Raw genomic sequence first — 23,778 nt, forward strand, 5'->3', positions numbered from 1 at the left:
CCTGTTATTAGCTAATAACTTTAGGTCGGTATGTGATATATTTACATCTGATAATATAATAAAATTAACACCTTAATTAATAGAGTGAAATTAAATGCACTAGCTACAGGGTCCTCAGGTTTTTCTTAAACTCTCACCTAAGTCCATATATAGATTCTGAAAGTGAGGATCCGGATACTTCAATTTTAATTAAGTGGTTCGCTCCAAGTGAGAATCGGGTCCGTAGTTTTAGACCTAGATCGTGAACAACTCAACAAGATTGGATGGCCAATGGCATGTATCCTCATTTTGAGAGTCTGTGAGCCTAAGCGAGAATTCGGGAAAAGTTTAAGGACCCCAAGTGCATTTAATTTTTTCGCATCTTTGCTTAATTAAAATGCATCAAATAAATCAAAATATAATTGCGGACCGATCGATCAGAAACCTATCTAGTGCCATGATACCTGGACAACTGTACGGGGCCTGCAGCTCTCTACAGCTGAGTGCATTTGTTCATCTGTCATCCGGGCAGCATGGTCCTATACAAACAGCTGAAAGCACAGGGTGGTACCATTTGTAATACCATATGCACTTGATTGCAACAAAACCAGACTTAGCCACAGATGAAAAGCATTTTTACAATCATGCATCCATGCCCCATTTTTCCTGTGAAAGAAAATGACGAAGAACCTAAATATAATCACAGTCATAATTAAAGATTAGTTATAAACAGGTGTTTTATGTTCTCTCTTGCAACAGGGTTAAATCTATGGACCTCAATTATTGCCAGTTCTTCAAAAAAGTTCGAGAGTCATAGTTAAATACCATAGTTCACCGATATATAGATCAAGTAATGAAATCTGAAATTAAGTATAACAATAGGCAGAACAAAGTACCATCATGCATGCATCTACGGAGCTCAAGCTCGATGATATTCGGAGTAGCCCTAACTAGCTAGATTAAACGTGGCTTGCAAGTAGCTAGCAAACTGGTGGCCGCTAACAGCTAATTAGGCTTCGCTTTAGCATGGCGAAGTCTGTCAGCAAGATGCGAAGTATATGTCAGGCTCCATTGAAGACAGGCTACTGCTATCTAGGTTCTTTTGTTCTGTGAGACTGTACTGCAGCACATGCATGGACCATGGAGATCGAAGAGGCCAGAGCCAGAGAGAAAGAGGAAAGGGGAAGAAGAGTAGCAAAGAAGAAGAAGGCGTGATGTCATCAGCAGGGCCCACGTGGGCCCACAGGCCTTCATTCCCCTCGCCCACGCGCGACGGAAAGGAGAGCGACCCCGTCCCTTTTTTATACTCGCCACCTTCTCCCCCTCCTTTCTCCTTCATTCTCTTCTATACCTCTCCAGCACAAAGCTCTCCTCCTGAAGCTATTTATTCTTCCAAACACAAGCTAGCCAGCTTCCGAGAGATCAAGAACACCTGCATACACTCTTCCTCTGGCAAGAGCTCTGCGACTAACCGGTATCGATCAGTAGGTGATCGATCATCGAAGGTGAGTTTCAAGGCTTGGAATTCCTTGTACTGGTTATGCATGGTTTGGCTGATCGATCCGATGATGAGGCATACGTTCATGTTGATGCGTTAGCTAGCTTGCCCGTTTAGTTTTGATCTGGTTTTGTTTGATCTTTTCTTTAATTTCCTTCTGCTTGAAATACTGTAACTGACAGCCGGTGTATTTGAATGAGAGAGAGGTGCCTTTTCTCCTCTACTTTTCCTCTTCACGATCTCTTCAATCTTCGAGAATCCAGAGATACACACCCATCGGAGCCACATTAACTTATGTTACATATGGCGTGGTGTTGTATATCATATATATCTACAGATCAAGGAGGCATATATACATCTTTGCCCCATGAATTGGTCCTCGTAGGAATGGACAGAAAAAAAAGTAAAGGGGTAGTAAGAGAAAATACTTTGGTAAAAGTAACTACAGATATATTTGTATTTTTGGAAACATTGATTAAAAATCATATTGTTAAAATTGTTGAATTTGCTTGTAGGCATGCACACGTATCCCTTTTACAAGCTATAGTCAGATGACAAAATCAATATTGCTTATCTTTACATGCATGTTTGCATATAGGAGTGCATTCTGCTCCTTTTTTATTTAAAATATTTTTTTCTTCAGCATCCTGGTATTACCTGCATAATAAGGAAATGTAGTAAGGCCTTTTTATGTGGTGGTGAAGCTAGCCAAAGTTTGTCTGTGAAAATCATCAGAACGTGTGTGAACGTCCTCCTGATTGAGCCCATGTACAATCATATTTTCATCTATCTTCAGAAAACGCATGATGGATATGCTTATATCCGAAAAAAGCATTTAGCATGATCATACCTATTCTTTATCTGCTTTATTTCACTTTTCGCAAAAAGATAAATGAATGATTAACTGCGAATAAAAATGTTTGTACATTGCCAGCTGCACTTAGTTAGGTGGTCGATCAAGCATAAGTCTGAACTCTTAATGTGGTTTTACTTGAATCCATATTTTCTAGTGCTTCAGAAGAACGATAGGTTTTGCATATACATGATTATCTTGTGCATAATCTAAAGATCTATGCGTGACATTAATTTGAAAGTAAAATGTGTGATTTCATTGCATGTGTTTGGTACAATAGGAATGATCGATGCAGAAGGTATCTGTAAACACAGCATGTGTTTATGAACCGAAAAAATACATATATATGGGGGAGTACAAGTTAGCTATATACAGCCCATTGGCCATTGGGAATCAATTAACTGAAGCTTGTTCCTTCTGATCAGACATTCTATACATAGCTATAGGACCACCATCTCTCTCTCTCACACACACATTGCATCATGTGTAATATAAAACCTTTTTGCTGAGGATTTCAGCACCTATAAGATTGGTTCCATCACTTCATCTTTATATACTACCTTCAGCCAGATTTATCTTGTTTTTATTAGGACATGGGCACAATCTCCTATGCAAAACATTCACCATTATTCTTTTGGCAATAAGTTCAAAAAATAAGTTAAATTGCTACAGGTAGATGACTTTTGATTAAGAATCCATTAATATTACTTTTCATGTGAGAAATCTAAAATGTTAGGGTAAAGTTCTAGGTGTGTAGTTATGCTTAGAATTGCCTGCCCTTTTGTTCAAAGACATAACGTTACCAAAGGGAATATCAATAGTTTTTAGCAAGACCTTTGAGGAACACAAGTAGGATCTACACTAGTTTCTAGTCATAGAAATCTGCTGAGAGAAGATATATATGTGCATTTTTTATTCAGTTGTGGTGCTTTCACGGGCATGTCATGCATCTCTTCTTATCTCTAATATAATAAACTCAAATTTGTTAATTTTTTAAAGAATGAAGTCCCTAGTTCATTTGTGCTTGGCTCATAAGATACCCCCTTCGAGGATACTATTTACATATTTTCTCTAGAAATTGACATGCAGTATACATTCCTGCATTTTAGAACATGAACTAATTAGGGGCCGTTTGGGAGGGCTTCTCCCATAACGGCTTCACCAATGAAGTCAAAGCCGGTGAAGCTAAAAATAGTGGCTTCACCCAGCTTCTAATTCATTTTGACCTCAGCTTACAAAATGGCTTTACGCTACAGTGCATCGTTTTGTGCAAAACTGGTGAAGTCGAAGCTAAAATAAACTCTCCAAAACGGGACCTTAAACAAATATGGTAGTTATATAGCGAACAACCTTTTTTACTTATGATTTCTCTAGTGGGGCAGGAAATATGGAAGGAGATCCACTAGTGATGACTGAATGGAAAGTTATCTCCCCCTCTCATGCAGTCATATGCATGCAGCAGCAAGGCATGCACTTGCACCCCACAAGAGGCCAAAGGGGGAACATCAAAAATGATTTACTCCCCATCACCCATGGCTTGGACCTAGCTAGCTAGCTTCTCCTCTGCCCCCCTCCATCCATGATCCATCCTACACTACGGTGAGGTGCACTACAGACAGCAGCTGCCATTCCTGCGTGCCCCATGAGCCAGTCACATACATTGCATTGCTCCTCTCTCCCAGCAGGGCCGAGCATGAAGGCCATGTTTCTATCTCTACTAGTATGGTGGCACAGCAAATATAGGCTCATGTAGGCAGGCCGCAAACGGGGTGGTCTCCTCCTGCTGTAGTGCTGTGCCATGGAATTCCTCGACAAAGAGACAACGCGGTCAGAGGCCGTGTGGGCCCGGCTGCTGCCTAGCTTTTCCTCGTCTGTGCATGCCTGCCTGCCTCCTGTTACTAGCTCTGTGACTGTGAGTGTTTGTGTTGCCTCGCGCGCCCGGCGGAGGCCTGATCAGTAGCTTTATTTGCAGGCCAGCCTGATCCAAGAAAAGGGCCGCCCTTCCTCACGTTTCTATTCTCTATCTTTTTCTCCCAGCCCCACCCATCTTATCCATGTTTTTTCTAACCACCACGACGACCGGCGGCGGCAGGCATGCAAGCGCGTGCATGAGCTAGCTCCCGGCCGCCCGGCAAAAACTAGCAAATGCCATCAGCTTTTGTTATTTCTACTACTACAGCATTTTGTGCAAAAGTTTTTGCTAGGCTTACCATCATCCATCTCAAAAGAACATGCATTATGGTCGATCAGCATGACAAGGGGATCATTAGCAGTTCCTAACTAACCTATTAGCAAGTTCAGAACTATTATGTGCCCTAATTATAATCTCTAGCTTCAGGCTCACAGATTCTCGGCTGGACGTACACATTGAAATCACTTGCTCACTGACTGCAAGTTGCACCGGAGCGAGGCCTGGCCAGACCACGCATCCTGCGGCTGCAGTGGCGCTATGATTCACTGCTCACCATAGCCCACATGCCCCCTGATTCCACAGTCGACACCATGATTCGCAGGCCTGTAGCTTACCTACATTTGTCCCTGCGCCCTGCCCCAGGCTTTGCCGTACCTTGTCCTATATCCTACTACAGTGCACAGTGCAGTCCCAACAGGCATGGCTCGAGGCTGTTTGGCTGGACTGCATTTTTCTAAAGCACTGAAACCCATACACACTACAACACTACTGCCTCTTCAGTCCAGTCTGTCTCTGTCTCTACAGCAGTACTGCATGCCACACTCATTCACTGTAAAATACTCCTGCGAGCACTTGCTGTTCCTTCCCACTATAAAGAATGCAGGCTCGCTCCCATCGAATGATGCGAGCACTTGCCGTCTTCTTTCTTTATATTAGGAGTAGAGCATGCCACTCGCGAGCTATATCATTTGCATTGCATTGGGTGGATGGATATTTAGGGGCTGAGCGAGGCGACGCTGAATCTGATGCGCTCTCATCCTCAGGTGCTGCTAGTGGTGGTGATCATATGGACTCCATGGAATCATGCGTGCCCCCTGGCTTCAGGTTCCACCCCACCGACGAGGAGCTCGTCGGCTACTACCTCAGGAAGAAGGTGGCCTCCCAGAAGATTGACCTCGACGTCATACGCGACATCGATCTCTACCGCATCGAGCCCTGGGATCTCCAAGGTATACTAATCTGAGGCAGGGTTTCGATTCAGAGCATGATGCATTATGTGCTTGGAGTTAGCAAGCTCCCTTTTTGCTTGCATTATGGAAGCTGATCTTAATTCTGTGCCTATATTTTCCTGCAAATTAATGAAGAACATTGCGGGATCGGGTACGAGGAGCAGAACGAGTGGTACTTCTTCAGCTACAAGGACCGCAAGTACCCGACGGGGACAAGGACCAATAGGGCCACCATGGCCGGGTTCTGGAAGGCCACGGGGAGGGACAAGGCTGTCCACGACAAGAGCCGGCTCATCGGCATGAGGAAGACGCTCGTCTTCTACAAGGGCAGGGCGCCCAATGGGCAGAAGACCGACTGGATCATGCACGAGTACCGGCTCGAGACCGACGAGAATGCGCCGCCACAGGCAAGCTCTCCCTCATGATCTCCGTGATGATCTACGTTAATTTACCCTCACAGCATAGATGCACTAACCACTAAGCATACTCTTTTCTTTATATTCCACTACTCCAAATTCACAAGTCAAAGAGTACTGGTGCATTATTATTGCCTACAGTGGATACTTCTCCACTTCCAAGCAGATTATATTGCCCACAGTTGATACTTTTCCACTTCAAGCTCATTCTTCTACGCTCACGACATCTAATAATAACTTGATTTTGGTTAATAAGTTATAACACATCTTAATTTAGTTACCATCTTTGTTTAGCTTACTGCAACCACCTTGTTGAGTTCTTTACCTTAATATAAACATGTGTAACGCAGCAGGAGATTAGCAATATGTTAAAAGCTAATGTCTCAATTGTAGAGACCAAGAGATCTCGCTCTAAAGTAGTGCGCATAAATGAAGCTAGTCCAAGATGCACGCGTGCATGTCTAACTCATGCAGCACTACTGATGGACAATACAATGCATCAGTAGCAAAGCACCACAGATGCTCCTCCTATTGCTTTCTAGATCTCACAAGATAAGTCTCCCTTTTTGTGAGACTTGACCCTTGAAACTTCCAAACACTTCTACTCTTCTGACCTCACCACTAACAAAAACTTTTCCTATAGAAATGCATGCGCATGCATGTTCTAGTTAGGGTTTACCAGTGTGAACGTTCTTGCACGCGCCATTGTTTGCGAGCTGTATGCAACTAGCTAGATACTGCTTGTACTCATCACAGTGCCGGTAATGCTTCAGCACTCCACTATCAACCAGTGGAGATAGCCAGATAGGCAAAGGCAAATGGCCGGTTACCTTTTTTTTAACTCCTTTCACTACTTTGAAAATCTCACTTCACATATAATTAAAATAATTTTCATCTTTCACTATTTTGCAAATCTCATTTCACATCTAATTAACAAGATGATTTTCTTCTGTGCTGCAGGAAGAAGGCTGGGTGGTGTGCAGGGCGTTCAAGAAGAGGACAGCATACCCGGCACGCAGCATGGCGATGGCATGGGAGTCCAGCTACTCCTACCGCGAGGTCGGCGTCATGGGCGCGGAGGCCGCAGAGGCGGCGGCGTTCGTGGATCCCAACTCGGCTTACGCGCAGATCAGGCGGCAGTCCAAGAGCGCGCGCTTCAAGCAGGAGGCCGAGCTCGACGGCGCCGCCGTGTTGCTGCAGTACTCCAGCCACCTGGTCGAGCTGCCGCAGCTCGAGAGCCCGTCGGCGCCGCTCGCGCCCAACCCAAGCCAAGCGTCGTCGGCCGATGAGGTGGACGGCGCCGAAAGCGGCAGGCGGGGCAAGAAGGCGCGGGCCGACAAGGTAGCCACGGACTGGAGGGCGCTCGACAAGTTCGTCGCGTCGCAGCTCAGTCCCACGGAGTGCGGCGGCAGCTTGGAGGCGACGGCGCCGGCGGCCGCCATGGCCAATGTGGGCTTGGAGCACGGTGAGGATGATGACATGGCGGCGTTGCTGTTCCTCAACAGCGACGGGAGGGAGGAGGCGGAGAGGTGGACGGGGCTGCTCGGCCCGGCCGGCGGGGACGGCGACTTTGGACTCTGCGTGTTCGAGAAATGAGTGGCGGGCGGCGGCGCGCCGTGCGCGTGCGCGTGTGCACGCTGCGGCGCGGATGCATGCATATGGGGATGGTGCATGTGATATATTATATGGTTATAGCTGAAAGTTATTGGTGCTCGTTTTCCTTTCTTTTCTTCTACTTCCATTTTGTATGTTTCTGATCAACAAATGTGATTGTAATGTTCATCTGTCTCTGTGCAGAGTCATAAGATGCATGGCATTCCGGCCGATGTGATTGTCTTCTGGTTGATGTGACCTAACATGCGTGTAGCACTTCTCGTTTGTCAATGGCTTCGTCACCAGCTACGGCATAGACATAGTATAGTATCGTACACAATAGTCTTCGCCAGGTACGTAGCTTGAATACGTCGAGCAAGAAAAAATGCTTAACAGTTTCAGTGCATATACAATAATCCGCATTCTGAATAGTAACAGTATAGGTTCCAACCATAAAATCAAAAAGGAAAACAACAGGCAAACCAATATAATAGGGGAAATAATGGAACAACTTTTTTAATTAAGAAAATGTATTTATATCTTGGAGGGAAATGCAATAGACTCCTTAAAATTTTATTGATTCTGACTTACAGATTCATAGAGTCTGAAAATGAGGACCGTGTCCTTAATCTTTTCCAGTGGTTCATCTCCAAGTGAGAATATAGGTTCTTATAAACTTTTAAAATGAGAGAGAATCCAGATTCTCACTGGAGTGAATTACTAGCAGTTTAATGACCCATATCCTTAGTTTAGTTTGTGGACCTAGTTAAGAATCCAGACAGCACATTTCACTCTTTAACTTGTCACCATGGCTAAAGACAAGATCTCTCAACTTAGAAGGCGAAATCAGTGTGTGGAAAGAGTACAATAGTTGCAGTTCAGGATTCCATGCTCAAACTATCCATGAGCAAGTATAACTGTGAAGATTATTCGTGTCAAGAGCGGAGCAGTATTTGCCCCTGATAGACATTCCAAATATGGCAATATCGATCTATGGTCTTAAATGAGTGCAGTTACAAACTTTGAACAACATTTTTCAACAGAGATATCGTACATGATACATGGCTCAAAGATAGTCCATATATTTTCTTATGTAAATATATACTCCCTCTGTTCCTTAATAACTGTCGCTTGAGAAGTGTGCTGCCCTTACAATCACGCTTCCCAAGCGATAGATAAAAAGGGATGGAGGGAGTAGACCTCAAAGCGATGCATGACATAGTATGTCTCAAAAGGTTTCTTAAAAAAAAGTGTCTCAAAAGAGCGTTACCTGGAAGAACATCTCAAATGAACGCCTGATGAATCTGTGCATCCAAACTCCGGAGTGACATGTTCAAGACATCGCGTACAGTGCGTACATACAGATGCTTCCTTGCAACCTTCTTTCAATAATCCAACAAGCAGCTAGTGATTGCAAACGAGAATAATCAAGAAGACTGGTGATAGAAGAAAATATTTCAGGTTAGCATTAGTTCAGGATCGGAGGTGCGTAGCAAATAAATGAAATGCATCATTCCTGATGCAGGCCTGTTCTTCACCGAAGACTGAATTTCATAAACGATCAAGGGATCGAAGATTAGGAAGAATCCAAACACCAGCAGAGCCCAGCGCGGTGGCGCGGGCGTGGGCAGACTGGGGACGATGCCAACCGCCCGGCGGCCGGCTTCGCCGAAGCGGTTAGGGCATCCGAGTCACGACCAGCATATGTATATGGGCCTTGGTGACAAAGCCAGAAGAGGCCATACTAACATTTAGGAGAGCCCATGTACTGTGTGGGCTTATTCGGCCTGGTAATAAAGCCCGCTTCCCAATTTGGGCCTCCTCAGCCCAGTTGTGTTCCCTGGCCGTCTACGGCCGGCTGCCGCCGGTTCCACCATCGGTCCAGCAAATCAGAGATTCAGAGGAGGAGCGGATCCCCGGTGAGGTGGAGGGATGGCGAACGGCGGCGGCTACGGGTGGGCCCTCGCGGCGGGCTTCAACGCCGCGCTCGCCGCCATCTCCGCCAAGTTCTTCGCTACTCTGGTACCGCGACACCAACCTACCCCCTCCTCATCCCTCTCTACTGCTCGCTCTCCCTATATGATCTGAGATTCCTTTCCTGTGTCGGCTTCGGAGCTTCGGGCTAGTCAATTTATTTTGATGCTGAGTTCATGGTCATGAACTACTTGCTTACGTCCGGAAGTGTTTGCTGGAGAATTTGACTTTAGATTTTGACCCTCTTTGTTTGATGAACACAAATGGGATCACATGCAGAAACTAGGCGCTGACATCATGGACATGTTTCAAAAGTGGAATTAAACGCTATTATGATGCGCTGGAGTATTAATACGCAATTCGTGAAGAACACCTCACTAGTTTATACTTTATACCTACCCAAGACCTTAGGGGTTCAGTCCCAGCTGGTTGAATAACCATTGTAAGCTAAAGCTGGTACAATCATCGAAAACCGAAAGGAAGAATTCCTCACATAGCACTATCAACTTTGTTGCTGAAGTTTTTCTTGAACAAGAGATGGGAAATACTATCCATCCAATAAAAAGGGAAAAAACAATCATCTGCCTTCTTTCTTAAGGGGAAAAGAACTCTTTCTTACTGTTGTGCCTGGGGTTTCAGTTTCCTGCTTCATGGCACAATTTACACTGTCACTTACTCTGATCTCGTTTAACACAGCTGATCAAATATGGCATGGTGATACTTTTCAACGTCACAATGTGGGGGTGTTATGTCAACAGCCTCAAAGCTTTGTCGTCCCTCCAGGCAACAGTCACAAACTTTGCTGCGAACTTCATCTCATCGGGGCTTGCAGGGTATTTCCTGTTTCATGAGCCCCTGCCTTCTAAGGTAACATGGGAACTCTCCATTTTCTGCGGTGCATCATAAGGATCATCATATCTCCATTTATTTGTTCTATTTATGGTCTCTGTCAAGATTTCCAATTGCCATCCCGAATTGCTTCTTTTATGGTATAGGAGTTACTGTATCCCAGATGAGGTGGAGACTGATAAGAATGTTCAGGAACCCCTAAACAGCATACAAAAAATCAGATGCCATGGAGTTTGCAGCATTTCATCTTGTTTGGCTTTTTTTGCCTTATGTTTAACCATGCAAATTTGTACTTAACTTGGTTCTTCCTCATAGTCAAAGAAAGCCTTTCCGTATTGCCTTCCTGGTATATGTAATGAGTCACATAATGAAAGAGATGTCTAATTCCGTTGGTATTTTGATATGTACAACTAATTCATATGGAAGAAATAATAACACATTGGAATAATAAATTGCTGCACATTGGTGCATCAGCATGGGATACTGCCCATGGCAGGTGGCTTCTGGTCATGAGTCATCAATATATAACATCATCCTCTACATCTGTATGTGAAATACTACATGATCTATATCAATTAAGCCTTGCCAGTATCAACAAACTAACTAGGGTAATACTCAATGCAATTTGATTTTTTTATTGATCCTTATAACATGTTCCCTTAAATTGACATGGTTGTTTCGAGATTATTTTGTATTGCTCTTAAGACTGCTTTTTTGACATGGAGATGTGTTTATGCAGTGGTTTGCAGGCGCCGGTCTGATCATTCTTGGTGTGTTTATCCTCAGCAAATCAAGCATTGAGGAGAAACAGAACTCGGATTAGGAGGAAGTTTTGACCTGTAGTGTTAGTTGTAACATAAGTTGAGCCTGCTTATTCTTGTTGTATGTTCCCATGGTATATTTGTCCATCCCAATGGGATGAGAAATGGAACCATGACTTTGTCATTCGGTTAATACAATGTCCATATTATGTTCTTCAAGGTGCCACTTGAACTCAGCTCTTTCATAACTATGAAGAAAGTCCAGCTCCTTTACTAACGGAGACAGTGCTGCTGCATTGAGATTTACCACTGTCATTGTATCTATATGGTGGTTTGCTTTTATTTTGATTCCAATGTGAGACAAATCAAGCTGTGGTAGTATAGTATCATCCGCAGGAGTTTGTCATCTTTCCCCGGGTGAATTTTGGCATGTCAGTTGAAGTGATCTCTTAACTGTTTTCAGACACCTACAATCATGCCGGAGCTGCCACAGGCGATGATGTGCAGGCAACCACGGCCAGACGTTCATGTGGTCAGTGCCTGCTCGGTGCTTCCACGCGAACGGTATCTGCGGCAAGAGAAGTGCAGATCAATTGGGCTTTCGACAAGTCGACTAGAACCGAGCCAGTGCGCAATAGCGTGGAAAGACTTTTACCCGTCAAGGAAACCTCTCGAGGAGCTTTCATTGCCCCGATCTTCACTTTATAAAAAAGTAATGTAGGTTAATAGCATGTGATTCGAAGTAGGCAGCAGCCTGCTGGTTTTAGGCCCCGTCAGGGAGGGTTTATTTCAGCTTTGGATTCACCTATTTTATGCAAAACGAAGCACTATAGCGTGAAGTCATTTGATAAGCCGATGTTAAAATGAACTGGAAGCCAGGTGAAGTCACTATTTTTGACTTCTTTGGCTTTAACTTGACTTTGACTTCGCTGTTTTAGGAGAAGCCCTCCCAAACAGAACCTTAACGGGGAACTTGTGGTAGGAACCTAAAATGCTACAAAGAACGGCAGATACCATGCTCGTCTCTGTTTCATCTCCACTTGTGCACATCTTGGTGATAGGTGAAAAGCACGCGTTATCAGATGACTTTCAGGTTGCCGTTTCTTCTGATCCGTCAGTTGGAGGAGCCAGTGAGCAACCACCATGATTTGCCACGGATGAATTTATGTGGTTAAGCCGCCATCAATCAGCGTACGAGTTAATCAGGCGGCAGCGACGTCCAGCAGCCGGGAGGCAAAGAAAGAAGGTCCAAGAGGAGGGTCGGAACCGTCGTCCTCAGGCTGATCTGAGTGGCCGCAACAATGTGCGCGTTCGTTCCCGTGCTCTCACATCGATTTGAGTCCTCACCTGAAATATTCCCGTGCCAGCAGTTTCTGTTGCTGAAACCGCCAATGGCAGAGGAGGGAAATGGTGGGCCGCCCCGCCATAGAAGATAGAACAGGAGCACGAGCGTCGTGAGCCCTACTCCGAGCAGCTTTTGGCAAGATGATGGGCACCTGTGAACAGATGTAACGCAACTCATGAGTCGGCATCAGTGGTGGTTCGTGCTAGCCAGAGAGCAAATATTCCTAGGCGAACGGGGTAGGACCGGCTGGAGACGACGACGGGAGCTTCTTGGGTTCTAGAGTTCTAATCCTGACTTGTCTTGATTCCGAGCTTGGAGGGCAGCCTCTGAGCTGAGGGACCCGCGCAGCATTGTGGTAGGAGTATCTTGTTCTATCCTAGGTTCAATAATGCTAGATTGCTAGTGGCAGTGTTTCTTGAACTGATGGATGGACACTCCAAAGTGCAATTTGTGCGTTCACAGTGATGATCTCCAATTTAGCTAGTGCACTTGTTAAGCGCAAGAAATTCACAGGCTCTTGTTGTCTGAAGAACAATACACTCCTGCATAAGGAATGAAGCGAGGAAGAACAACCATTACCTGACAAAACAACACGGACGCAGAACAAGTCCGGAACACGAGCGCGCGCTTCCTTGAATCCTTCCAGGTTCCAGGACCCACCACGTGCTGAGGAAGGCGCGAACTCTGCGCTGCGTGGCACACTGGCACAACAAGCTCAAGTACACCGAACTGCGTCACACAGTTCCCCTCCGTGCTCTGTCGTTTCACGTAGTACGCGACACGATACGACGAAACGCCCCGTCCGAGCCGTGCTCTCGGGGCAGGGGGCACGCCGGCATGTCATCCTTGTCCGCCTCGCCGGCAGAAGCCTCTCCTCTGTCATCCGGAGCAACCGAACCAAAGATTAGCTAGCTAGCAGTAGCTGGCTGGATGAGGTGGTGGGCGAGTTCAAAGCTGGCTGTGATCTGACGTGGATGGAGGAAAACCCCGGTGGCGCGTCGCGTGACGGCGTGACCGCGTGAGGCCTGGCCTGGGGTTGGCGTCACCAGATAAGCCCGCCCACATGACCCCCTCCCCAGCAGCCTGCGCCGCCTTCAATTCCCTTTCCCCGCGTACTCCCCACTCCTACTGTATATTCACTTGGCGCCCGCCAGTCGCCCACGGGCCCAGCAAGCAGCGCGAGCTCACTCCACCTCCACCTTCACGTAGCAGGCCGGCCTCGGCCCCGTCGTCATGGCGCAGCGAGAGGGGGCGCCCAAGGCGGCCGTCGGCGGTGGAGGGAGGAGGCCTGATGGCGGCCTCGTCGCCCTGGAGATGGGCGGCGCCGGAGGGGAGCGGGCGGCGGAGCGAGAAGGGAGGGCGGCGTGGGCGGCCGCGGCGGGCGTCGCGGGGGTGGGGCTGGCGGGGGCCGGCGTGCTGGTGTGGTGGGCGGTGGCGTTCCACCCGTCGCACCAGCAGCTCTGGATGGTGCCCGTCGGCCTCGTCCTCCTCGGCACGCCGCTCGTCGCCTGGCTCTCCCTCTTCGCCTCCGGCGCCGGCCGCTGGCTCGGCGGCCTCCGCGCCGGCGCCGACCGACCGCCCGTCGCCCCCACCGTCGTCCCGGAGAGATGATCAGCGCGTGCGCGGCCGCCGGCGTGCATGCAGATTTGAGTATGTAGAGCAGGACCTTGGACTCATCGGTGTACAGTTTTCTTCCCCGTCTTTCTTTCGTTCTTGTCATGGCCGTCGGAGTGTGAATCGGAATCGGAACAGCAGTTTGGTAGCAGCACTACGGAAGTTTTAACTGATTTGCATATGCTTTGCTTGATGATTTGGTTGGTTGGTTGGCAGGCCGTTTCAGAACGCGGGATTCCCATTCGAATACAATTTCCACATGGATTTGAGTTTGCCATGTAGTAGTAAAATGAAGTGTATTACTGATTACTACTTACATTTGGGGGCTCAATTTTAGACCACCCAGCACTGTCAGACTCTGGTAGAGAGAGAAAAAATGTGAAAATGATCTCGGTACTTGTAATGCTGATGTGCTTCGCAATAAATTGAACGAGCCAGTAGCTTGCACCATTGATTTTTGGAACCCGAAATGTCACGGGAAGGGAAGTGTTGCGCGGCTCTTTGATTGTATCTAGCGTGACACCTTGGAATGGACGTCTTGGGCATCGTAGATCATGATAGCCGAGGCAAGTGGACCGACGGCGAGAGGTTCAGCTGCCGGACGGGCCCTCGGACTAAATTTTAGCTCCAGGATCCAAACACCCCCTTAGCATACGCATGGAATCGTTTGATACCAGAGGTTACACTTTAGCCTTGTCACATCGAATGTTTGGACACTAATTATGAGTATTAAACATAGGTTAATTACAAAACCAATTTCACAACCCCTAGGCAAAATCCCGAGACGAATCTATTAAGCCTAATTAATCCATCATTAGCGAATGATTACTGTAGCACCACATTGTCAAATCATGGACTAATTAGGCTTAATAGATTCGTCTCGCGATTTAGCCTAGAAGTTGTATAGTTAGTTTTGTAATTAGCCTATGTTTAATACTCCTAATTAGTGTCAAACATTCGATGTGACAAAGACTAAAGTTTAGCCCCTGTCTCCCAAATACCCCTGCAGGCATGATGGCTACCTGTCTCCGGTAATCTTGCTTGCTCCATCGATGGCTCTCAACAACAAGAAAAAATTAGATGGGGACGGTCCCAAAGTCCTCACCATGAGGTCCTACCCTCGATTTCTGCCGCGTGGCCACCCAAGCGGATCGACACCTCAGCAACCACAACGCTCGTACTCAGCTCAATGCGTGCAGCTCAGGCGCTCGTCTCGAAGCGGACGGCTCAGTTCCTTCTTCCCTGTCGAGAGCCGGTGCCACATCTGTTCCGCAAGTTGTCACCTCCAGCATCCTACGCCGCCGCCGTCCTGCCGTGGTCCGCCTCAGTCCCCTCGTCCAACCAATCTCCCGTCAATCTCTCTCATCCTCTGCTTCTGTCGCATCTGTCGTCCTCCACCACGGCTGTCGTAGTACGCCGAAGTCGCCTTGCCCACTGGCACCCCCTACGACCGCCTCATCCTCCTCTGCCGTCGCCTCCACCTTCCAGTCCCGCCGCTGCCTCCAGGCTTCACATGATGGGATGCCTCGAGTATGACATGCAAACACTTTTTTCTCTCTAGCGTACTGTGTCTCCTCCGGCCTAACGTATCCCATGAAAACGGATGAAGATGAACATGAATTTTCACCTTGATCGGGGTGTTGGAGCTAGCTAGTACCATGACCAAACTAAATGTCTTATTTGCATTAGTGGCTGTGATTCATAAGTCCGCCGCATTAGCCGTCGTTCGCCGCCTCTGCACTGTTGTTCGCTGCCGTCGTCTCCATCATCCACTGCCGCCGCTGCAATTTCGAGCAAGAGACGTGGCCTGAGCCGAGCCAGCGGCTGTTGGAGAGAGCCGAGCGAGCGAGCGAGCCTGCGTTTCCTGCGAATGAGCGCGCGAGCCTGCGTTGCCCTGCGAACGAGGGCGCGAGCGTCGATGCGGTCGGGTGGCCACGCGGCAGAAATCGAGAGCAGGTCCTCACGGTGAGGTCTTTGCGGACCGTCCCACCGAATTTTTTTTCCTCAACAACAGTCGTTGATCGCCTTCCATCGTGCAGGCCTTGGCGATAACTTCGATTCCGGCGGCATCCCCGGCCCACCAAGCCGCTAAACTCTCTGCCTCTAGCTCTGTTGTGGTGCGCGTACGTCTGCCTGGTCCACATGTCACACGCACACTCACCGGACGTCATTTCATTCGAATGTTCGATCTCGGATTATGGAAGGATTTGGACGGAAAGTTTTGTGCGGTTCAGCTGCGATGCTAGACTCCGACGACCAAGCAATTGGGAGCACAGCGAGTCCGGGTGTCACGGTGGGAAGAGATGGCCGGAATTCATGTACAGTGAGCGAGACGTGGACTGCGCTCCCTAATCATCCTAGTATGTTGGGGAATTTGGAATGGAAAGAGAGAAATGCAAAGAAAACGTAAACCACATAGTAATAATCGAAAAGATCAGAGACGAAGCGAATTTGTAGGTTACGGCCGGGAGCAAAGCGTCTATGGACACTGGTTGATGACTTCCGATCGTATGACCCTCCTGTGATTACCGCGGCATAGTTAGCAAGAAGAAGAAGCAGCTGGGATCTTGACATGCACCCGATGGTCGCTACCTGTGCTGCGAGTTGTGTACTGTATGGCGCGTGAGATCAGAATCGGATGAGGAAAACTGCTGCATCGATGGGAGCCGAGCACAGAATGGGCATCTCATTCTGTCAAAAGCTTAGTCAGAGAAGAGCGGCGGTTAGGTTCGGCTCTGCTGCTGCATGTAGTAGTTCATAAGCAGACAACCGAGAAGGAATCTGGTGACCTCAAGCACCCAACTTCCACTTGATGATACTACAAGTATTCTCCACTTGACATCACTATGATCATCAACTAGCGCGTATGGTCCTGGTCCGGGCGGTTCATGTGTTGCAGCCGGGGTTGAGGACCTTCAGGTGTGGAGGTGGAGCATCTTCTTCCTCTGAAGCTAAGCTAGGACATGTCTGCGTCACTCACCTACCTCTCTAGCGTAGCAGTATTCATTCGGTTCCCATGTTTGTTTGTTGCGTCCCCTCTTTCTTGGGATGATGACACTGCACACTGCCGTCGGAAATGGAAGCAGCAATGGCCTCTGCGGGTTCCGATGCCTCTGGCAGTCTGGCTACTCACTCCGAAGTCCAAATGGAAGCCGCTCCGGTTTCGAGTTACGATGACGCTGCCTGCCTGCAATCACGCAGCCAGCGATCAGACGGAGACGGAGGTGGCATGCTGCATGCACTAATTGACAAGTTCGGTGGAAGGCTAACAAGATGGAAAGGAAAAAATATTATTATCGGCTGGGAGAGAAACAATAGTACAGCGTGTGTTAATCACAATTAATCTTACTATTACTAATTGAAGGTTTCTTTTGAAGCCCGAAGCCATCTAGGATCCTAGATGGACACTAGAGAAATCCTAAAAATTCTCTAAAAAAGCAAAACATCTAGCCATCAATTCAGTAGATTAAAATCATAATAACCATTAGATCTATTATATTTTCTAAAAAATTACCAACCTCTGCCATTATAAAAATAGCATAAAGTAACACCTAGATTCATATCTAAATTACCCACCTCTGCCATTATATAAATTAACTAAAGTAACCTCGAATATTCATCTAAATTACTCACTTATACCGTTATAAAAAAATTAAAATAACTCCCTAAATTTGCATTAAAATTGCTCCCCACTAACATTACAAAAAGCAATAGTCCAATTACCCATACGAGGTAGGAGTTTTAAAACAAAATCACAGACATTGATTTAATTAAAATAAATCAAAAATAGATAAAATCACGATAATCACACAGCTGCCTCTCACGCACGGAGATAAACTAGCGCCGGCCATCTCCGATCGTGGCAATCCTGCAGTTCCTCGCGCGCGGAGAAAAAGCATCGGCATCTCAAATAGCAAGTAATTGATGACAGGCTCACATCACGTTGCATCGGGGAAAACATGCAACTTACCTCATGAGGAAAAACAGATAGCTAGATCTAATTGATTATATTTTGACTAAATTTCTATTTTCTAAACTATATAAGTATCGGGTTAGCATATTTAACAAATGAGAGAAAATTCAAGTAACAATTTTGATTATTAGCTATGTGTTTCAATTGGATACTCCACGTTAATTTTCACAAGACACGTTAGGAAATTCTCACAAAAATAAAAAATATGGAGTATCAATCATGTACACTCTAACAACCATATCCATTGATCTATTATATTTTCTAAAAAAATATTACCCACCACTAGCTATCATTATGAAAACATTCTAAATTAAACCCTAAGCCGATATCTAAATTACCCACCTCCTCGTTATAAAATTTTAAAGTAACCCATAATATTCATCTAAATTATCCATACATATTATCAGAAAATTTTTAAAAATATCTTTCTAAATTTGTATTTAAAATATCCATGTATGTCGTTATTAAAAATAACATGAAGTAAGCATATAAATCTTAATCCGATTGTCTGCATGTTCATTGTACATAAATGTTCAAAAGTAAACAAATATATGATTCTAAATTACCTATGTATATCGTTATTGATACAGAATTACTAAGTAAAGGTATATATGCCTGATGTGTGTCACCATGTAGACCGTTTATTCATGTACGGGAGGAAGTGATGAAAATTATTGATTCTAATGTTAAACACAATGTATGGAGATGCGTTGTAAAGTGAAAAAAGTATGAATTTGGATGAAAAAATTTATAGAGTATTATTAATTAAAGTCAATCAAAACTGGAGTATTGTGTTAGAATATTAAAAAAAATGAGAGAGTCATAGATAAATAATTTTGATTATTAGCTAGGGAATCTAATCTTTAAATAACTTTAGAATGCAATAATTTTTAAAAAATTTAGCCCGTGCAGGAGCACGGGTTGATGAACTAGTATATCACTTTAACAGTGTTCCCGGCACAAAAATGACTGATCAAGTAGATTGATCGACTGTGACAGGTAGGGTACCCTTAGGCAAGGGGCTAAGGCAACCAGGTGCCAAAAGGCCAAAGGCCTAACAGCTAGAAGCATTCTGGAAGCGGCGCAGACGATGTTGCGACCCACCACCCAACCTCCCTTGGTCAGAAGACAAGAGCCACGACTCACTGGCTCAGCCAGCTCGGGGGCGGGGTTGACTCAGGAAGACTTGTGTCTTATGAGAGGCATTAAATGCACAGTGTGGCCCTCCTGACCGCCCCACACTAGAGACATGATCGGGTGAGGGGAGCTGACCTTTAACTAGGGGGTCCGAAGATGAGGCAACAACCTTCGGACCGCCCAGGACGACTTGCAAGATGAGGCCACACACCCCGGCGTCACCATCGCCTTCGCCATCTAGGAGACCCGTCAAGATCAGGGCCATGCCACCGCACCAGGCTCGGTACGGTCCTGCAGGCGAGGTAGGACCCAGCGACAAATGTTACGGTGAGGAACGGCCGTGAGTGCACTAAAGAGGTTAGGGAAAGCCAGGACAAGCGGCGCGCCCTGTCCAGGCACTAATCACGGCCTGCCCATTCATCACCAGTATGGACGACAACAGCAACACCCTGTTCACTGCCACAGAGTTGGCAGACGGGATGGGAGCACACCACGGAGCTAGCCGAGCCGTGCATAAGCAACCCACGTCGCACAGGAGCCACCGTACAAGGCGTGGACACGTCGCACAGGAGCCACCGTACAAGGCGTGCGAAGTCCACGACTAGCCAAAGGGACAGGACAAGGAGGCCTCTTGGTGCAAGGAAGATCCGACCACGCCACAACCCACGACCTCTGAGGTCGGGGACCCCCTCCATTTCTCAATGTTGTTGCCCATTCCCTGGTCTATATAAGGGGAACCGGGCCTCATTTCTCTCTCTCTCTCTCTCTCACATTCAACGCGTACACCCACACATCGCACGAACGCTTGCTTGCAAGCACCTCATTGTAAGCCTAGTGCACTTGTCCGAGGAACATGACTCCTGCCGAAACTAGATGTAGGGATTTTTCCGAACCAGTATAACTCCTTGTCTCTTGTGTGCTAGCTATCAGAAGTGAGGAGAGCGTGGCGTACAATCACTAGTTGGCGGTCCGAAACATGGAAATGGTTAGCGGAGGACACTGCTTGATTAAATGGCCAACAATGTGCACGCCAAAAGACATGGGAGGACTTGGGATTCTCGACCTTGAGAGGCTTGCAAGAGCCCTGAGAATGCGATGGTGCTGGTTTCAGTGGAAACATAGCGAGAGACCGTGGGTAGGGCTCGATATCCCTTGTGACAAGAACGACAGGGATCTGTTCTATGCTTCAACAGTAGTAAAGGTGGGCAACGGAAAGAAAGCAAACTTTTGGCATTCTGCATGGGTGAATGGAAAGTCCCCAAGAAATTTGATACCCAGTTTGTTCCAATGATATAAAAGGAAAAACTTCATGGTACAAAGGGTATTACAATATAACTACTGGATTACTCAAATATACCCACTCATGTTCGGAGAGGAAATCAGAGAATATGTGTACCTATGTGAAGAAAGAAACCTGCTGCAGAGGGACCCTACTACCAAGGATGAAATAACGAAATAACTTGGAGGTGGACGACGGACAGAGAATATACCATGAAGAGTGCATGCCGCATCCAATTCCAAGGTCAACTGAAGAAGCTTAGCATCACCCTAATCTAGAAAGCCCGAACGGAATCCAAATGCTGAATCTTTACATGGATTCTTCTCCATAGGAAAATCTTAACGGCCGACAATTTGGAAAAGCGGGGGTGGCCCAACAACCCACAGTGCAAGCTATGCAATTCGGACCTAGAGACTCCCGCACACTTGTGCAAGGACTGCCCGTACACAACAGCAGTCTAGGATCGTCTAGAGGATGGTTTTCCCTTCATCACTTACCGTCAGGTAACGCAGCGTCCTCGATCCACAATTGGTGGAAGAAGTGCAGGATCTTGATCGACAAACGAAACAGAGCGCTCTTTGACGGCCTAATCATATATTTCTATATTTTTGGTAGAACATTTGGAAAGAGCACAATAGAAGAGTCTTTAACCACGAAGCTAAATCAGTAGATGACGTGGCGTTTCTTATCAAAGAAGACTTTCAGCAGTTTCAATTGGCAACACAGCCCTTAGCAGCCCACACTGACGTTCCAGCTTAGCAGTTTGGGAGTGGTGTTCTTCTCCGTGGGGGAGAGTGTTTAGTGTTTGCTGTTATTTTCCTTTTTTGGAGTGTTTTTTGAAGCGAGTGCAGTGAGAGTGTGTTTATAGTCGTGTTGTGTTTATAGTTGTTTGTTTGTTTTTTATTTTCTCCTTCTAATAAAATTTTTGGCAAAGCTTTTGCCGTCCGTTAAAAAAAAAGTCACGGGCGGGGAGGGGAGCGAGCGAGCGCCTGCGTTCATCCGGGCGCGCGTCTCCCAGGGCCGGTGCCACCCCGGGCAGCGGCAACCCGGAGCAAAGCGATCATAGCTGAGTAGCTGACCTTGCTTTGTTTCCCTTTCCGTGGCCATGGACATGGAGAGGTTGACCGCGTAGGACTCGCTGACGAATGTAATGATGTGCACGTGCTTTGTTCCGGCGGCAGCTAGCCGATCCTTGTTTCTTCTTGTTGCTTGCCAGTTGGATCTTGGAGTCGATCTTGTTCCTTTATAATACACAAAAGCTAAGGAGCCAGTGAAATTCCAGTAAAACCGATGAGGCAGAGATGATCCTGACCACCATGTCTCGTCTCTCGTGCTATTATAAATGCCGAATTTTTATTAGATGAAAAAGCAGAAAAAAAGAAAATACAACTAGCAGGACCAACCGTCCCTAGGCAAGGAACAACTGATACTCCACTAAAAACAGAGAGAAAAAGAAAAAACGACTGAACAACTCAGGAAAATTGCAGGGGGTTTCAGCCTGCACTCTGCTTGGAAAGTTGTAGTTGCTGGTGGTCTTCCTTTATGAGATAAGCTACCTTGAGCAGTATATCAGCATTCGACACAGCAGGGGGGCAAACGACCTTGCATATTGGACTACAGCATCTTGGAATAAAGCTAACTGAAAAATCGTGATACCTGACGAATCGAGCAAGCCGGAATAATTTCCAGGGGTCCAGTTTTTGCAGCTGGAATAATTTCGCGGCAGCAGCGTGTCCTCCTGCAGCTGCAGCTGCAGCTCTAGAAAAGGAAGCCGGGCAGAACTAGCTGCAAATCGATCGGTGGAGAGAATACAAACAGGCATCCGCGTCGAACCCAACATCTTGCAAGAGGACACGGCATAGAAAGCCACACGTCGAGTGGAGGTCGCACTCGGGTCCCCGTCACCATAATTCACGTCCCCAGCGGCCCAAGAGTCCAGATCACCCTGAACCAAGTAATTGCAACGCCTGTAGACTTGATAGATTTTTTTTTTAACTTAGCTGTAGCTACAGCTAGCCTTGCTAATTGGATTGGTGTTAATGGTTTTAGTGGATTTATTTAAGAATGGAGCTGCATCGGCCGGTAATGGATTGAAAAGTTATTGAGCTGGTTTAATTTGGGCTGCAAATTAGAGAGGGATGGTTAGTAATTGGAGTAGCTTCATTTTATCGGATTGTTATCGGTGTCCAAACCAAGGGTCGTAGGCCAACTAGGCACTCGGGCTCTCGGGCAGGTCGTAGGCGCTCGCCACTGTGCCAGGCCGCAAGCGAAGGAGCTGACCCTCGCCTCCATCCCTCCCTCCCTTCGGCGGTCCCGCCGCAGCTGCCACGACTCCCTTCCCTCGTGCCGCCGCCGCCGCAACAGCCACGCCTCCACCTCCGCCTCGCTCGCGCCGCCGCATCAGGAAAGCTAGCAAATTCATCGGGCAGAGGAAGCCGGTGAAGAAGCTCTCCAAGAAGCTGGCAAACGAGCTCTCCAAGAAGCCTGCGGCGATTCAAGCTCTCCAAGGCTGCCCGCAATCTAGGTGTGCATCATCTCCTCCTCCGCGCCATGTGAAGTGCGAATCTACGATTTGGATGCTATTTCCACGTCCTGGGGTGTTGGATTGATCGGTAGGTTTAGATTAGATCCAATCTTTTGGGTTTAGGTGAGGTTTTGGGGTTGGATCACTTTGGCAATCCTGAACAGCAGACCTATACCCTACGTCGCTTCAGAGTCTGTTGGAGGCTACATGATTCGGGGCTTGATTGGGACATTCTGAATCCACTGGAAAGAATTGTTGATTGGCTGTTGTAAACAAACTGTGTTTGGTTTATCAGAAATTAGTGGTACAAAGAAAATGTGGGATTTCATTTGCTCGGTACTTGAGAGATTAGATAAAACACACCGTGGTGGAAGTGAAAAGGGAGATCTTGACATGCACAAGGTTTATTTGCAGGAGGTTTAATTCCTTTAGTGTGGAACATTTTGCTTGCCTGTAAACTGAACCAGCAGCACTTGTCTGGGTTTTATTTCTTATTGCCTACAAATTTCAAGAGCAAAGTAGCTGTGTCCTATTCATATATGTTGTGATGCAGTAGTATCCCTCATGAATAAAATTTGCAATTCCCAAAATTATGATCCTCTTTCTCCGCGGATGCTTCCCAGTCAAGGTCTTGCATTTCTAATGATGGTTTTCTCTGAAAAAAAATTGCAATTTCTTATAAGTTGTTATTACCTAGAGATTCTTCAACATGTTTGCTAACACATCAGAAACGGTTACCAACAAGAGAAATAATTCATGTTACTATCTTAGTTTCTGAATTTGCCGTATACGTTTTACAAGCCTAGCAACTGCCGTACACATGTAGTGCACAACTGAATCTA

General features: G+C 46.6%; 2 protein-coding genes across 3 annotated transcripts; both read left to right on the forward strand.

Annotated features, from left to right (window-relative positions):
* The first annotated feature begins 1,328 nt into the window (after positions 1-1,328).
* On the forward strand, positions 1,329-7,710 carry LOC101763796 (NAC domain-containing protein 37). 2 transcript variants are annotated; one of them, XM_004985829.2, is made up of 4 exons: positions 1,329-1,484; positions 5,286-5,471; positions 5,607-5,878; positions 6,848-7,710. In XM_004985829.2, exons 2-4 carry the CDS (start codon positions 5,309-5,311, stop codon positions 7,481-7,483), a joined length of 1,071 nt encoding a protein of 356 aa, XP_004985886.1. In that variant the 5' UTR covers positions 1,329-1,484; positions 5,286-5,308; the 3' UTR covers positions 7,484-7,710. The 2 variants fall into 2 exon arrangements, with proteins under 2 accessions (XP_004985886.1, XP_022678630.1); XM_022822895.1 differs by lacking the exon at positions 1,329-1,484 and having other exon boundaries at positions 4,946-5,471.
* Positions 7,711-9,368: 1,658 nt separating this feature from the next.
* Positions 9,369-11,341, forward strand: LOC101764470. Its single transcript, XM_004985831.2, has 3 exons — positions 9,369-9,502; positions 10,151-10,321; positions 11,043-11,341. The coding sequence occupies exons 1-3, from the start codon at positions 9,413-9,415 to the stop codon at positions 11,124-11,126; spliced, it is 345 nt and encodes a 114-aa protein (XP_004985888.1). The 5' UTR covers positions 9,369-9,412; the 3' UTR covers positions 11,127-11,341.
* The last annotated feature ends 12,437 nt before the right edge of the window (positions 11,342-23,778 follow it).

This window comes from Setaria italica, chromosome IX, assembly GCF_000263155.2.
Source record: "Setaria italica strain Yugu1 chromosome IX, Setaria_italica_v2.0, whole genome shotgun sequence".
NCBI lineage: Eukaryota > Viridiplantae > Streptophyta > Magnoliopsida > Poales > Poaceae > Setaria > Setaria italica.

Excerpts from the sequence above, each read along its gene's own strand:
- LOC101763796 (XM_022822895.1), top strand. The coding sequence starts at position 5,120 with ATGCAGGCTCGCTCCCATCGAATGATGCGAGCACTTGCCGTCTTCTTT. Across the intron at positions 5,472-5,606 it reads CGAGCCCTGGGATCTCCAAG|AACATTGCGGGATCGGGTAC; the intron begins GTATACTAATCT and ends AAATTAATGAAG. Across the intron at positions 5,879-6,847 it reads ACGAGAATGCGCCGCCACAG|GAAGAAGGCTGGGTGGTGTG; the intron begins GCAAGCTCTCCC and ends TCTGTGCTGCAG.
- LOC101764470 (XM_004985831.2), top strand. The coding sequence starts at position 9,413 with ATGGCGAACGGCGGCGGCTACGGGTGGGCCCTCGCGGCGGGCTTCAAC. Across the intron at positions 9,503-10,150 it reads CCAAGTTCTTCGCTACTCTG|CTGATCAAATATGGCATGGT; the intron begins GTACCGCGACAC and ends CGTTTAACACAG. Across the intron at positions 10,322-11,042 it reads ATGAGCCCCTGCCTTCTAAG|TGGTTTGCAGGCGCCGGTCT; the intron begins GTAACATGGGAA and ends GTGTTTATGCAG.